The sequence below is a fragment of the Stegostoma tigrinum genome, chromosome 31 (genome assembly GCF_030684315.1).
Source record: "Stegostoma tigrinum isolate sSteTig4 chromosome 31, sSteTig4.hap1, whole genome shotgun sequence".
Classification (NCBI taxonomy): domain Eukaryota; kingdom Metazoa; phylum Chordata; class Chondrichthyes; order Orectolobiformes; family Stegostomatidae; genus Stegostoma; species Stegostoma tigrinum.
The window spans coordinates 5,520,580-5,536,511 of NC_081384.1; the positions used below are offsets into that span (position 1 = coordinate 5,520,580).

General features: G+C 41.8%; 1 protein-coding gene across 3 annotated transcripts in view; it reads left to right on the forward strand.

Moving 5' to 3' along the window:
- socs7 (suppressor of cytokine signaling 7) overlaps nt 1–12,325 on the forward strand; it is a 58,083-nt gene extending 45,758 nt beyond the window's left edge. The window contains exons 8-11 of one of the 3 annotated variants that reach the window (XR_007250429.1): nt 4,165–4,300; nt 4,893–5,049; nt 5,828–6,394; nt 9,114–12,325. Coding sequence is in view for 2 of the 3 variants with exons in the window: in XM_048560684.1 (XP_048416641.1) it covers nt 4,165–4,300; nt 4,893–5,013 (257 nt within the window). In the remaining variant the exon portion in view is untranslated. Of the gene's footprint in view, nt 1–4,164; nt 4,301–4,892; nt 6,395–9,113 lie in introns of those variants that run through there. The other 2 variants (XM_048560684.1, XM_048560682.1) reach the window with 2 other exon arrangements.
- The last annotated feature ends 3,607 nt before the right edge of the window (nt 12,326–15,932 follow it).

Here is a 15,932-nt window from a genome sequence, read left to right on the forward strand (position 1 = left end):
TTTCTTGTGTAAGAAATGCAGCAACCAGTTTGCACATAGTAAGCTTCCATGAACAGGAAGGTGACGAAGAGCAGGTGTTTACTGACAGATCAGCATTGCCTAGGGACGGAGGAGGTGCTTAATTGTCCTGCGCGCTGCTGAGCGAAGGATGGAGACAAATCAGGAAGGGTTTCCAATCTTCATTGTAGCTCATTGACCCACACACAGTCATCCAACATGGAAACAGACCCTTCACTCCAATTAGTCCACACTGACTATGTTTCCAAACTAAATTTGTCCTACTTGCTTGTATTTGGCCCATGTCCCTCCAAGCCTTTCCTATTCATCGTCTTATCCAAATGTCTTTTAAATGTTGTAGCTGTACTTGCACCCGCCACTTCCCCAGCAGTTCATTCCACACACGAACCACTCTGTATTTTTAAAACAGAAATGTTGTCTCTCATGTCCTTTTTTTTTTTGAGTCTTTCTCCTGTCACCTTAAGTATATGTTCCCTTGAATGGAACTCCCCTCCCCTCATGGAAAACCTTTTTTATTTGCTTTACCTATGCCCCTGGAAAGTATATGGACAATAAGTGAGAGGAAATATCCTCTTTAAGAACCTTACATGTGCCGCAATGCATTGTCTAAGTTCAGGTGCAGAGGGTTTGAAGCAGCTTTCAAGCAGTTCCAGAGGGGAGACAAAACCTTGATTGTTTGGGGGGGTGGCATTTGAGGGAAAGAAGGGAGAAAAAGGCCTCTTTTTTTAGAAAGGCAACCTTAGTGCTGGCTGCGTATCATAAAGGCTGCTAACCACAGAGCTACAGGAAGTTGCCTCACTCGGTCATCGTTTGAGTCAGAAATAACAGCACCTTCAAACTGAAATTTTAAATAGCCTTCCCTGAACTCATACTATTCAGTTTGATACCCGCCCTGAAGCAATTAAATTTTTCTTTTGACTTTTTCTCTACACTGCTCACTCGGGTGCAATTTCGTCTGCTCTGCTCTTGTTTTTGGTATTGATATTAACTCTGAGAACTGAGCACAAAGAGCTGAAATTCAGTCGACCAGATGTAGTCTTTCTATCCTCTATACTGTTCAGTTTAGATTCTGCATTCTTAATCCTGGTCTCTTGAGCTTCTCCAGTTTCATTTGCCATACAATTAGCAACTGTGTCTTCGTTTGCCTGGGCCACAAACTCTGGAATTCTCTCCCTAAACCTCGCCCTACTCCTTTCTAAGAGAATCTTTTAAAGTGACCTTTTTGACTGGGTTTGGAACATGTTCTGACCTCTTGTAACTTCCATTCCCATCAACTATGTTTTTTTTTCTGCTATGTGGACCTTTTTCAGGTCCGTTTGGGGCAGCATCTTCCAGAGCTAGAAGCCAATGTGCCTCCGAGTGGAGTATATGTTGGTCGTTATGTGGCTTGGGGTGAAAAGTTGTTTGATAACCCTCCTGTGAAATGCATTAGGACGCAGTGTGCCATATCCCATCTTCACCACAGCCTAATGGTTAACGTGTAACTGCTGTTGATTATTGTAAAACCCATCTCTTGTGCATTCTTTAGAGAAGGAAATATGCCATTTTTACCTGGTCTGGCCTACGTGTGACTGCAGACCAATGACAAAGTGGCTGGCTCTTATCTACCCTCTGAAATGGGCCTCAGTTGTATTGAACCACTGCAAAGCCTAAGGAGAGGAATGAAACCAGATTGAGTGTCTGACACCAACCCAGGCACGGGCAATAATGCCCCTCCCCAATCACACTGGGTAGCCTGATTAGTTTGTGGACTGCAGCAGTTGAAGCCAGCCCACCATGTTTTGAAGGACAGTCAGGATGGGCAATGAACGCCGGCCTTGCCAGTGACTTCATATCTCATGGATGAACTTTTTGTTTAGAGAACTCCCTCCACGTGCTTGGAACACGCTGTGGGGATCTGAGGCGGGAGGGGTTTTTGACCCTCTCCCCCCACCCCACCCCCCCTTACTCCTGGTCTTTTCTAATTTCTGGACCAGTGCCATAAAATCATTAAAGGGTCCTGATGTTAGTGTACTGGTGCCTTGCCAGGTCCTTGCCTTTGAAATGATGTTTGGTCAAAGCATTTAATTATTTTAAGTTTGGGCCACAGATGGTGGAAAAATACTTGTTAGTAACTTTTCCCCTTTTAACAAAGGTTTCAACCTGCGGATTTCAGGGCAACTGTCTGAGCACAAATATCTACCAATTTGTGATTGTTTGGAGAGATGTGGTGCAGTGGCAATGTCATTGGATGAGTAATCCAGAGCCCCCAGGCTAACGTAACTGACTACAGGTTCAAATCCCACCATGAAATCTGAATTTGATTAAAATCTGGAATAGTTAGTTCAATGGTGACTATGCAATCATGACTGACTGTTGTTGCTTCTTTTAAAAAAAAGCATCTGGTTCACAAGTGCCATTTTGCAAAGGAAATCTGCCATCCTTTCCTAGCCCGATCGAAATGGGACTGCTGACCCACAGCAATGCGGTTCACTATGAATTGCCGTCTGAAATACCACAGCGAGCCAATCAGTTCAATAGCAAGTCAGGATCACACCACAGTAACAGACTTGACCAGCAATACCCACATCCCACAAGTTTTGGAAAATGTATGTATTAAACACTGGTTGCAAAGTTTTACAGAGACAGTGTGGGACAGTCGGATGAGTTTTCAGTTACTGCAGCAAAGGACTGACTGATATGAAAGGCCTCTCTGTATGAAACACAGAAGCTGTAACCTGGGCGCAGCCCATTGCTGTTTATCCTTATCCCATGTGCCTGCCTTGTTTCTATATCAGATAGTGCCATTAGTAAATGTTGCCTGCCTTTGAAAGGAGAGCGCTGATAATAAGAGCACTAAAATATTTGACTGGAAAAGGAGAAATTGCAATCTCTGGAGACTGAATAACAAATTGCACGTACCGGAACTTAGAATGGATTCCTAATTGTCCACATCTGCATTGGCCTGATTTGGAAATGCACCAAATCTAATTTCTCCCTAAACATCGAGCGAGTGGGGTGTTAGTCAGGGACAATGCCAGCGGAACTTAAAAACACCCTTTCTTACTGCAGTTGCTGAGAGGACAGCATAGCTGCTGTTCATTATCTTCTTTTAAGAACTGACTGGCCTTTTACCTGCTTTCAAACTAGACCCATTTCTGTCAGATTCCTTCTGCTGGAGATGAGTTTGAGGGCGTTTATTTTTCTGAGCGGCAAGTCCGTTACCTTGGAGTTATGGGTAGGAGCGTGGGAGCTAAGCCACACCTGACTCTTGTGCTTAATTCTGTTTTGATGTCAGGGTGAGGGAGGGGACTGAGATCTTTCAATACCTCGGTCAATCAGTTCAGACCCTTTTCTCTGGAAAAGGCAGCGTCTGACCGTGCTGCATGACACATTAACCTCATCCAGCACACTTCCATACTTGGTCGCTGTGTTCCTTTCCCAGTGTCAGGCCCAGTCTACACAGGGTGAGAGGTGCACAGAGACAGGATTAAACTGCAGGACTGGAGTTTGGCTCATATTTGAGGTCTTCACGTGCTTGGTCCTAGATTTGAATTCTGATTTTTTTTTAAACCTCTCACTGCAATGTTGAGACATTCCTTGAAGCGTACTATGTTTTAAGAAGCTTTTACTTTTTTTAAACCAAGCTTCTGTCCATCTATTCAACCATCATTCAGTGATTTGCTATTTAAAAATGGCTCCTGGGAAGCATTCTGGGCCATTTTTAATTTTTCTTTTTAAATAATTAATGCGACGTGGCTGTTGCTGACTGGATCAGCACTTATCGTTCCCAGGGAAATGGCTCATTCAGCTATTTCAGAGATGTTGAGAATCAGCCACATTGCTGTGTGTTTGCAGTCTCTCACAGATCGGACTGGATGAGAACAGCAGGTTTTTTTTTAAAAAGAACATTGGTGAATCAGACAGGTATGACAATCCAGTTTCATGGTTGCTGTCACCAACACTAGCTTGTTATTTCAGATCTGTCCAGTTAACCGCAGCAAATCCAAATTCTGAGCTACTGCGGTGGGATTCAAGCTCCTGTTTAGTCTTAATGCTTCTAAATGCAAATTGTCAATCTTTGTGGCTCTCTGACTCTGCTTTAGTGCAGCACACAATTCCCCAGCCACGGACTGAGCTTCGATATGGTTCTGTTCTTGTTTACAGGTTTGCCACCGACCCCAGTGCAGCTCCTTTACCCTGTCTCCCGTTTCAGCAATGTGAAGTCCCTGCAGCACCTCTGTCGCTTCCGAATCCGACAGCTTGTCAGGATAGACCACATCCCGGAACTCCCACTCCCAAAGTGAGTCAGGGACAGTCAGCATTGGGAATGGCAGGGGTTGGGGGGGCAGGTGAGGGAGGGATGGATGGACGGACACTCTGCTGCTTGGGTCTTTGTGTTGCTGGGGACTGTATAGTGTTTGGCTGAGTTGGTGGACGAGGGAGTGGGTGGGCAGGGTCTGTGTGGGGGTGAATGGTTTGCTTGTTGGGGTGTATTTAGAGCTGCACCCCTTTAGGGGAGAGGACTGATGGGATGTGTGGGTTTGGGGTGCATTGGCAGTAAGATTAATTTAAAAGATATGTGCATGAATATAGCACTGGGACTTAAAGCTGTTCCAGGTACTCCAGTGCAGGCCGAATCTTGACTATGTCTCGAAGTGGTAGAAAAAGTATTCAATGGTATTCAGTTTTGAAAGGAACTTGGGAAGAGTACTTGGCGGAGGAAAAAATGTACAGGGATTTAGTATAAGGAGGGGTAAGTGGCACGAGCTGACCAGCTCCTTCATAGAAAAGGGGGCAGGCACGGTGCATCAAATGGGTTGCATCTGAACAGGTCGGATTTGCTAAACTGCCTTTCCTTTGTGAACTGACTTTGCATTCCTGATCCTGCTCAGACCCCTCATATCGTATCTGCGGAAGTTTTACTATTATGACCCTGAAGAGGAAGCCTACCTTTCTCTGCGGGAAGCTCGGCTCTGCATCACTCACGAACAGGACATGGACACCCAGACGTAGCTGTCCCAGGAATATTGCTTGAACCATCTGAAACAAGTAAAGCCAAATCCTCACTCTATCTCTTATTGAGTTAATATTGTCTTTTTCTGTTTTCTTCAATATTTCCCCCAGACGTTCTGTTGGGGGGTGAAACCTACTGGAAATAGACCTGTCCTCCCAGTTCTGGTCAGGAGATTAAGAACATCTTTGAAAATTGAACCATTTGACCAACTTTTAGAAACAATCTTTTTGCATTTGATTGCTTTAATTTTAGAAAAGTTTGTATGTGGTTTCGTCTCAACTGACTCGGTTAACAAGTTTGAACCCGCACTATGCAGGGTTCCTATTGGCTCACTTGCTGTGGAGAAAGACGTGAATTGGTTGTTTTACTCTTAAATTTTCCTGCTTGACTTAGGCCAAGTTCTGTTCTCGGCCCCATTTTGTGTGAAATCTGTGGATAAACATTTCTTGAGTCTTTCCCTAGATTCTGTCCAATCAACAGAGGTGTCTCCAGGCCCCAGTTGTGAGCCTGAAACATGGGAGTGATGATGGTGAATGGTGCTGAGGCATTGAGGAAAAACATAGAGGGGAGATGCGGAGAAATGAACAAAAGGTTAGGTTGATGGTGTTGAGATGGAGAACTGGGGCTGGTTCTCAAACGCTTCATTTTGGGGGAAAAAAGTCATTTTAAATGAAGTTATGATATTGTAGCCATATTATGGAAGTAGGTAGGTTGTGGATATCAGGTTTGTGTGCACAAGATTGGTACATCGGATGCATGCTGTGCTTGATCGAATGTCATTGCGACTTCTCATTCTGCTGTGTTTTGTGGCAGGTTGGAGGGTTACCAAGGGCACTGCGAATGGCACAGTCTGACCAGATTGCTATGTCAGGGGCCACTTATGACAGAGGGATGCTCGTCGACTTTCCTGAAATGCTCCTTATTCCTGAAGCTTATTTCAACCCGTTGCTCGCTCCAAAAAGTGGTGTGGTGGAGGGAGGGGAGGAGGATGCATTGGGGAAGTGACAGAATTCCTCCTGGAATACGCCTGGATGGGACAGGACAATCGAATGATGGATGATGGATTTGCACTTTCTGCTGAGAAAGACTGGTGTTACTAACTCGCAGCTATTTGCTGGGGAGGCAAATGTTCTCCTGAACCCAGGGACGTTCCAGGTGTTTTGTGCTGAGATGCCTAACTCTGAATGAATGCCTGGATGGGTTATATTGCACAAATTTTGTTTTTCATTAATTTATGGATTAAACTACTGTTTATATATTCACAGACTGTTTAATGTGGAGCTTGCAGAAACCACTTGAAGTTTACTCTTAGAATCATGATATGATTCTAGCACGGAAAGAGGCCAGTCAGCCTACTGTGTCCCAGCTGGCTCCCTGCAGGTACCCACCTTATGCTTTGCTTATGGTCCTGCAGTTTTCTTTTCAGATAATTAAATAGTTCATTTTAAAAGCCACAACTGAATCTCTCTCCCAGAATCCTCATGATTTTGAACACCTCTATGGTCCCAACACCTCCAGTCTCTCTACATGTGACTGACATTCCTCATCTTTGGAACTATTCTTCAGAATATTTTCTGAACCCTGAATGCCCTTAAATCATTCCCAAAGTGTGGCTTCCAGAACTGGAGGCAATACTCCCACTGAGGCCAAACCAGTGTTTTCTTAAAGTTTAGCATAACTTCCTTGCTTCTGTACTCCTACTTATTGATAAGTCCCAGGATGTTGTTTGCTTTATTAACCACTGTCCTGCCATCTACACTGGTTTTGTGCACATGTCCTACAAGTTTCTCTATTCTTGCATCCCCTTTTGAATTGTGTTGTGTTTCATATTTTCTCTCCTTGTTTTTCCTTCTCAAATGCATCAATTCACAATTAAATTTCATTTGTCTTTTGCCCATCCTCTTGAAGTCTGTCACTGTCCGCCTTGCACTTGTTTCCAAGTTTTGTCATCTGCACGTTTTGAGACTGTTTCTTGTACAGGTCTAGAGTCATGGAACCGTATTAAGAGAAGCATTAATCCCAGTACTGAAACCTAGAGAATAGTGTTTTTTTTTGGATTGGAGGAAGGAACAACCATCCGTCGCTATTCACCCCAGCTTCACTTCCCTGCTACCACTGTCTCTTTTATTTAATGACCTTAAACTTTGCTGATAACCTTATTATGTGATACTTTATCAAATGTCTTTTGGAAGCCCAGGCAGACCACATGAACTACATTACTCTCATCAATGCTTCCTGTTAGTTCATCAAAAGATTCCACCAAGCTAAAAAGGGAGGTAATGGTCTAGTGGTATTATCACTGGACTGTTAACTCAGAGATCCAGATAATGTTCTGGGGTCCTGGATTCGAATCCCGCCACGGCAGATAGTGGCATTTGAATTCAATAAATATCTGGAATCAATAATCTGATGACTGTGAATCTATTGTCAATTGTTGGGAAAACCTATCTGGTTCACTAATGACCTTCAGGGTATGAAACTGCCCCCTTACCTGGTCTGGCCTGCATGTGACTCCAGTCCCACAGCAACGTGGTTGACTCTTAACTGCCCTCTGGGCAATTAGGGATGGGCAATAAATGCTGCCTGGCCAGTGATACCCTCATCCTGTGAATGAATAAAGAAAATTTGACTTTTGGGAGAAGCAGCATGGATTTAATGATTAGCTCACATTTATCCAAATAATTTGTTGATTTTTGTCCCAGATTATTCCCTCTAAAAGCTTTCCCTGAGGTTAAAGTGGCCTGTAGTTGTTTGATTTTAAACACATGTTTTTTGGAAATAAGGTGTAACGTTTATGTTTGTTCCCTTCTTTGGCACCATCCCTGTATCTAAGAAGAATTGGGAAGTGAATGGAAATTGCAGATACGTTAGTGCTGTTGTTTTCCTCAGTATCTTTGAATCAGTTCATCCTGTCCTGGTGACTTATCAGTTTTAAATACAGCCAAGCTTTCCAATACCCCTCCCTATTTCAATTATTCACCCTCCTTTATATCTCAACTACTGCCCCTTTGACTACAGTAGCATCTGCATATTTTTGTTAACTAAATTGCTAATTTATTTCACACAAATAAACTTAAGACTTGATTAAATAAGAGCTCACTGCTAGCCACCAATCACCTGGTCCCTTGTACTGACATCTTTTTAGAGGGAGAAAAAGTGAATGCTTTCACTTAACGCCTAATTGATTATATCTCAGATTTTAATTTACTGAAGAATTCAAAAATCTTTATGTTGATATCTTGTCTTTAATTTAGTTTATTCCCTAGACATGATTGACTAATTGATCACATAATAAAGAAATGATCAAATTGATTTTTGTTTTATATTAAATGATCTTGTTTTAAGTATTTGTTAAATTAGAAGTTTACCAGTAAGCTCAATTCTGATTGAGGTTTCCTGATTCGGTGATATAACTTTGCAGTTTATTCCCACTGTGTCCTTGGGGTGCCACTGCTGTTTGACCTGGAAGGATTTTATTTGAAATATTGAGGGCTAGCATTCTCTTGTTTCTCCCTAAATCCCAGTGTCAGTCCCGCAGTTGTGTCTGCCTGTAATGAAGTGTAGAGGAAAGGACCAGGAGTAGTCCCTTCAAGCCTGCTCTGCCATTCATTAGGATTGTTGCTGATCATCCAACTAGGTGCCCTATTCCTGCTTTTCTCTTGTATCCTTTTTTGATCCTTTTTGTCCTGAGTGAATCACTCTCCAAATTTTATGCTGCTTCACCATGTCTTTCACTCTCTTGAAGAACTCACCAACTTCCCTTGTGCTCCTCCTCAAAGCAGATAGTTCAGGCATCAATCGGGAAAGGGAATTCCAGAGTTTAGAACTGTAACTCTGGTTGAATGTTTTTGCCTGGTTTAAACCAGCCCCCATATCCCCAGCATTTGTCACCTGACACATTCCTCATTACTACGCATGGTCTTCCGACAGCAATTTGGAAAGCAAAGCTATGTTATTCTATTGGCTAATTTTTAACTGGTCAGTCATGGTGGTTTATTTCCCCATCACCAATATTTTCATAACTAACACCAACATTTTTTTCCTTTTTAAAAAAAAGTGTTTAATGTGCTGTTTGAATTGTCTTCTGGAATGTATGCAGGACATTGATCTTCAATTCTGAGAAAACCCCACCCAGGAGCATCGGCAGTGATGATGAACCCAGTGAGTCAACAAAACAGAGTTCATTTCCTTTATTCCCCCACATTCTTGGCCCTCAGTGAATCTGTCAACTTCAGATTTACCTCGTGCTAAAGAATCTCTGAGGAACATTGGGACAGGAGCAGGCCATTTAGTTCCTTTGCATGCTTGCTGTGCTGAGCTTATGTTCTGCAGTCACCCACAGTATCCATATATGTGAAAAGTGCTTTTAGATCTAGTTTCTGAATAGTCGGAAATGTATATCAAGGGTAAAAGCAGAAAGAAGCCATATGCCTAACTCATCAATTTTTCACAAACCTTCTTCAACCCTACCTCATCTCAATTAAACAACACACGCTTCAATTCCTTCCTCTCATCTGAACTTGTGTAGCTTTGCTCTAAATGTGGATCTCTGCTATTGGCATCGTGGTGGTGAGTTCTGCATCCTAACCCCTCCCTGTATGAAGATGCTTCTTGTGAATTTCCTGTTGGATTTGTGGGTGATTAACTTGTGTCTGTGAAGCCTAATTTGGACCCATCTGCACCCACAAAAACAACACCTGTATCTCTACCTCATCATACACCTTTGTGATTTTTAAAGCCTCCACCAGGTTACTCCTTAGCCCATGATCTTTCTTGACTTAGAATCCCCTTTTGTACGCTTCTCATTCAGAGTCTCTTACAGATTCATATATTATGGCTCCCAAAGCCCCTGCCACTTAGAGACACAGGAGTCAAATCTGAATTCAGACATTTGCAATGTGTGTTAATCCAGACTAAGAGTCATGGGCTGAGTGGGTACAATGTCCTGGGATAGTACAGCTCTCAATGGCCTGTGACACTCGAGATAACCCACACAAGTGATGTTTTGTACAATCAGTAAAGTGTACCAGAATTCAACTTACTGACATGATGGCACTGTAAAATGGTGGAAATCCCCACCCCACCACCGCCTCCACTTCAAAACGAATCTGGGCTGATCCACTTGCCATTGTACTGAATCCAGGGGATGGGGTTCCTCAAGTGTCCAGTTTTTGCTCTGGATTCTCAACCCTCCAGGAATTAAAGATTAATCTCTGGCCTTGGCATGCAATAGCCAGAAGAAAAATCATTGGTGAGGGTGGGGTGGGTGCGTGAGATGGAAAAAACAGTTTTTTTCCCCAATTTCATTGAACGCTTTTCCCTGTTAATATTGAAAATGATAGAAAGAACTGTTTTGCTGAGCAAGATCATTAGCGGGGATAGGTCAGTGATGAAATCTTCAAGTAAATGTCCAACCAGAATATTTTTTGATATAAAACATCATTTTTGCTCCTATATCAACTGCCCCAACCTTTCCAAATGGATAAATCATGATAACAAGAAGCAAAAAATGAAAATTCTAACCATAATTACGTTCCCTGTCTTGTGGAGTTCGAGAGTGGGATACTCTGTCGACCAGTAGTGATAAAAGCCCACTCCTTGCAAAAGGAAAGTTTTAACCTTTGTAGCCATCAAAGTTTGAGTTCACTAAACCTTGCAACTTGAATTCTTTCTGCAATGAAGCTTTTCATCTTTTATTAAATTACTTGCTGCCTCAAATAATTTGAATTTTTGAAAACTTTACAAATAAGTGGTGCCACCCCTAAGAGCCTTTTGACCAAGATGTTGTCTTCCTGCAGCAGCCCTATTGTAGAAGACCAGTCATGAGAATATGTCCTTTTCTGATTTTGTTAGTTATAAGAACATTAGACAGGATGGGATGATTTGACGAGGAGAAAGGGGTCGCATGATAAAATCTCCAGGAATAGATTACAAATCACACTAGACTTCACAACCATAATCATACTAAGATACAACTTGGTTTTGAATTCTGTTGTGAAATGTGAGTGGATGTTTATCCAGAGAGTGTTATTTACGTTTAAGTGTCAATTATACATTTAAGTCTGTTGTGCAGTGACCATGTAATGCGGGAATAAGTGATGCCCTATGCTGGTCTATGTCTGGAACTTGCATTCACAAAAGTAAAACCTTTAATAACATTACGATTCTGGGAAATAAGTGCACACACATCAAACTGAGATGTCAGCAGTTTAGAAAATGCTTTTTGTCACAATGGATTATAAATCATGGTATTTTTGGGGCTCCAGTATCAAACACTCCAGAATTCAGCATAGACAGGGCTATCATACAATCATGCAGATTCAAGGCAATTCAGACTGATCAGTTTTTAAAAAGTGCAGTCCAATTAGTTCATTTTCTTCATGCTGTACAAATGATCCATGTTCACTAAAGTACTCTTGATTCTTATTCCACTGTCCCTTCAAACAATGCATTTCAGATTCCATAACTCACTGCACAATAAAAATAAATCTCCTTATGTTTTTCCTCCTCCTATTTATGTTAAATCGTGTTTTCTGGTTAGATGCAGAACAAAGCTCTCTTAAATAACTTCTAATCTAACCTCAAGACCTCCTACCTGTGCCACATGTAGGAATATTTTCCATTTGCCACATTGGCTTTTCAAGGCCATTTGGCCCTTTCTCACCAGTAGTGTCCCACGCTGATGCTTCACAAACTGAAATGTGGACAAGGTTTTTCACAGCGAGCCTAGGGCCCAGTAGGCTCTTTCAGAAATTGTGCAGATTAATTTTAAAGCGGACTGTTATCCCTTTGCTGAGCCTTGCCCCTTTTGGTTTGGGCAAAAAGCACAAACCACAGTCTCCATATCAAAAGACAAATTCTTCCAAAATATTTAAATTGGTTCAGTATCTGTGTGACCAACTGAGGATTTTCCTTTTGTGAAAATAGTCCTGGACAAATCATAAAACAAAAAGCTGTATCCCTTTACAAATGGCCTTGCCTGTTAAATCTAGATATATTTTGTGATTGATGCAAAATCAATGCAGACTAACTGTGACTGTCCACTCTATTGATATTTTGTACATACTCTGTTAATAAGCATGTATGTCCTTTTAATATATAGAGGACTTTGGAACAATCAGTGCTGATGTCAGAGGGAGTTGAGTGTAAATGTATCAACCCTTGTTTTGTAAATGTTGAAAAAATGCAGTTGATTATGTATTGTGGATTTGTATTGAATTTCTATTCTTGAAGCTACTGACATTTTAAAAAAAAAAGACTTGTACAGATTGGAGTCTGAGTAAAACTTATAAACTAATTGATTTAAAATTATTCTGGGGCATGTGTTGAATTTTTATTTTGTCGGGGGGCAATCAAAAGAATCTTCATTCGGTTACAGGGAGTTGCACTTCACTGATTGCCGTTCTCTCCAATATCAAGCAAAGAAGTAATTGCACATGTGCACACACACAGCTGTTCGCTTGTGTATATGGTAGACATGGGTCTTGCCCTGCTTTTCAGTGATCACCCTTTCCTCTATTCCATTCTGCTTCACCTGTTTCTATGAAAGACACTTGTGATATTCATTTCATCCATTCCTTGGGGTATTGATGTCACTATCTCACCATTTCTTTAGGTAAAGTGATTTCTCAGAACACCCTCTTGAGCTTATTGCTGATTATCTTTTGTTTTACTATCTTAGTTTGTAACCTCTAGCCTTTGGTCTCTTCTGCAAGTGGAAACATCCACTCTAGATTGACCCTATCAAACCCTGTTTTTTTTTCACGGGTTGAGGATGTCACTGGCTAGGCTAGCATTTATTGCCCATCCCTCAGTATGAGTCAGTCAAACATAGGCCAGAGCAAGAAAGGATGGCTGTTCCATTCCCAGAAGGAAATTAGTGAACCAGTTTGTTTTTTTTTCTGACAATTGACAATGAATTCGTAGTTGTCATTAGATTCTTAATTCTAAATTTTCTTTCCTGAATTCAAATTCCACCACCTGCTCTGGCAGGACTCGAACCTGGGTCCCACAACATTACCTGGGTCTCTGGATTAACAGTTCTAATGATAATACCACTAGGCCGTTACCTCTGCGATGTGGGTTTGGAGTCAGGTGTAGGCCAGACCAGGTGAGGATAGCAGTTTCCTTCCCTAAAAGGTACTGGTGAACCAGGCAGGTTTTTCCAACAATCGAAAACATTTTCGTGATCATCGTTACCCTCCTTAATTGCAGATTTGTTTTAATCAAATTTAAACTCCACCAGCTATCACAGCAGGATTTAAATCCATTCATAGAGTCATAGACCCTTTGGTCTAATTTGTCAGTGCTGACCAGGTATCCTGAATTAATCTAATCCCATTTGCTAGTATTTGGCCCATATCCCTCTAAGCCCTTCCTATTCATGTACCCATCCAGAGGCCTTTTAAATGTTGTAATTGTCCCAGCCTCCTCCACCACCTCTGGAAGCTCATTCCTGTCTTTACCTTCTCACCTTAAACCTATGTCTTCTAGTTTGGGACTCCCCTATCCTGGGGGAAAAGATCTTGGCTATTCACCCCTCTATGTCCCTGATGACCTTTATAATGTCACCCCTCAGCCTCTGATATTCCAGGGAAAATAGCCCCTCCTATTCAGCCTCTCCCTATGGTTCAAGCCCTCCAACCCTGGCCATGACTTGTAAATCTTTTCTGAACCCTTTCCAGTTTAACAACATCCTTCCTTTAGTATGGACACCAGAGTTGAATGGTTAGGCCACTTGTAGAATACTACAATGTGCTGCACAGCTGCAACATGACCTCCCAACTCCTCTACTTGATGCATTGACCAATAAAGTGTACGAAATGTCACCCTATCACCTTGTCTGCCAGTGACTCCACCTTTGAGGAACAATGAACCTGTAATCCAAGGTCCCTTTGATCAGCTGCACTCTTCATTGCCCTACCATTAATGCTGTAAGTCCTGCAATGATTTGCCTGGCCAAAATGCAACATCTGCATTTATCTAATTTAAACTCTGTCATTGGCTCATCTGATTAAGGTCCCATTGCACTCTGAAATAAACTTTTTCACTGTCCAATTTTGGTGTAATCTGCAAATTTAGTAAGAAATTCACCAGAGATCTTAGACAGCACCTTTGAAATCCATGACGACTTCCACCTAGGAGGACAAAGGCTGCAGACCTATGGGAACACCACTATCTTCAAATTCCCCTCTAAGCCACTTGGCAATATATTGCCATTCTTTCACTGCCACTGGGTCAAAATCTTGGAATTCCTTCCTGAACAGCATTGTGGGTCAACCCACAGCAGGTCGACTACAGTAGTTCAAGAAGGCAGCTCGTCACCACCTTCTCAAGGGCAACGAAGAATGGGCAATAAATGTTGGTCCAGCAAGTGATAGTCATTCCCCATGGACAAATAAAATAAAACCATCATGCCTCTTTGAAGGAGCAATTCACTTAATGCCATTCCTCTACCTTTTCAATCTAGCTCTGCAAATGTTTTCCTTTTCAGATAAAGATCCAATTCCCTTTTGAAAGCCTCAATTCCCTGCTTCCTCAATAAGCTCAAACTGTATTCCAGATCTAAACACTTGTTGCGTAATTACATTTTCCTCACCATTATAACTTTTTTTGGCCAATGATCTTTCATCGGCGATTAGAGAGTAAGTGCGTGCAGAAGCAGAGAGGGGAGGAAAGAAGCAAAGTGAAGGGTTTGATATTTGTAGTATTTTGCCTTTGTTCACTGCAGTGGATTAAGAATTGTGGAATTCTTAATGTTTACTTAATGGAAAACCTGACACTGCAATCTAGAAGGTCTGGTTTCAAAGGAAAATGGGAAATTTGCATCTGCAAGATCAGAACATCTATATGGCTCAGTAATTGTCCAGTCTAGAAACCAATGACTTCAGTGAGTGCATAATCTAGAAACAGTGTAGGAGGGAAGCACAGCTACAGGCACGCCACGTCTCTTCACAAGATAGTGGTACTGATGACACTGTGTGGTTTGGGGTGAAAATTGCCACTTCCTCCTCCTGTTTGCAGATAGTATGGCAACATAAAATATCATTCTACACGTTAACTTGCAGAACAAAGTGTGTGTTTAGTTAGTAAGTGAAGGTTGCATTAATCAGACTTGCAAATAACTAAGGAAAGATTAAAAGAAAGGGATTCCGTTGGAGTTTACCAAACATTTAAATTTATGTCTGGCTATATGTTGCACATTCAGATTTTGTATGCTGGAAACTATGCAGTTGAATGGACTTTTGATCTCATCATTATATCACTGGGCTAATACTTTTCTCTCAGATGTAAATGTACCAATCTCCCTCAAGGCTTGGTGAAAGAATGATACTGATTCTTTGTGAAGATAGGATTGTAGAAAGATGATGTTCACTGTGAGTTCAGTATAGCACACCATAGGTTTTTTTATTTATTAATGGGACGAGGGCATCACTGACCAGGCAGCATTTATTGTCCATCCCTAATTGCCCAGGGGGCTGTTCAGAGTCAACCACATTGCTGTGGGTCTAGAGTCGCATGTAGGCCAGACCAGGTAAGGATGTCAGTTTCCCTCCCTAAAGGGCATTAGTGAACCAGATGGATTTTTCCAAAAAGCAACAATGGATTCATGGTCATCATTAGATTCTTAATTCTAAATATTTTATTGAATTTAAATTCCACCATTTGCCATGGTGGGATTCAAACTCAGGTCCCCAGAATGTTATCTGGGTCTCTGGACTAACAGTCCAGTGATAATACCACTAGGCCATTGCCTCCCCTCATAGTCCAATCATTGCTGCTTCAGGCTGCCTGCAGGTCATAGGATTAATATATCACATATTGTCAAAGTAGATAATGATGGACAGTAGTTCAAGTTAAAAGGTGTATGTCATCATATGACAACTGTAGCAAGCAGTGGGCTCAGGCAACTTCATAG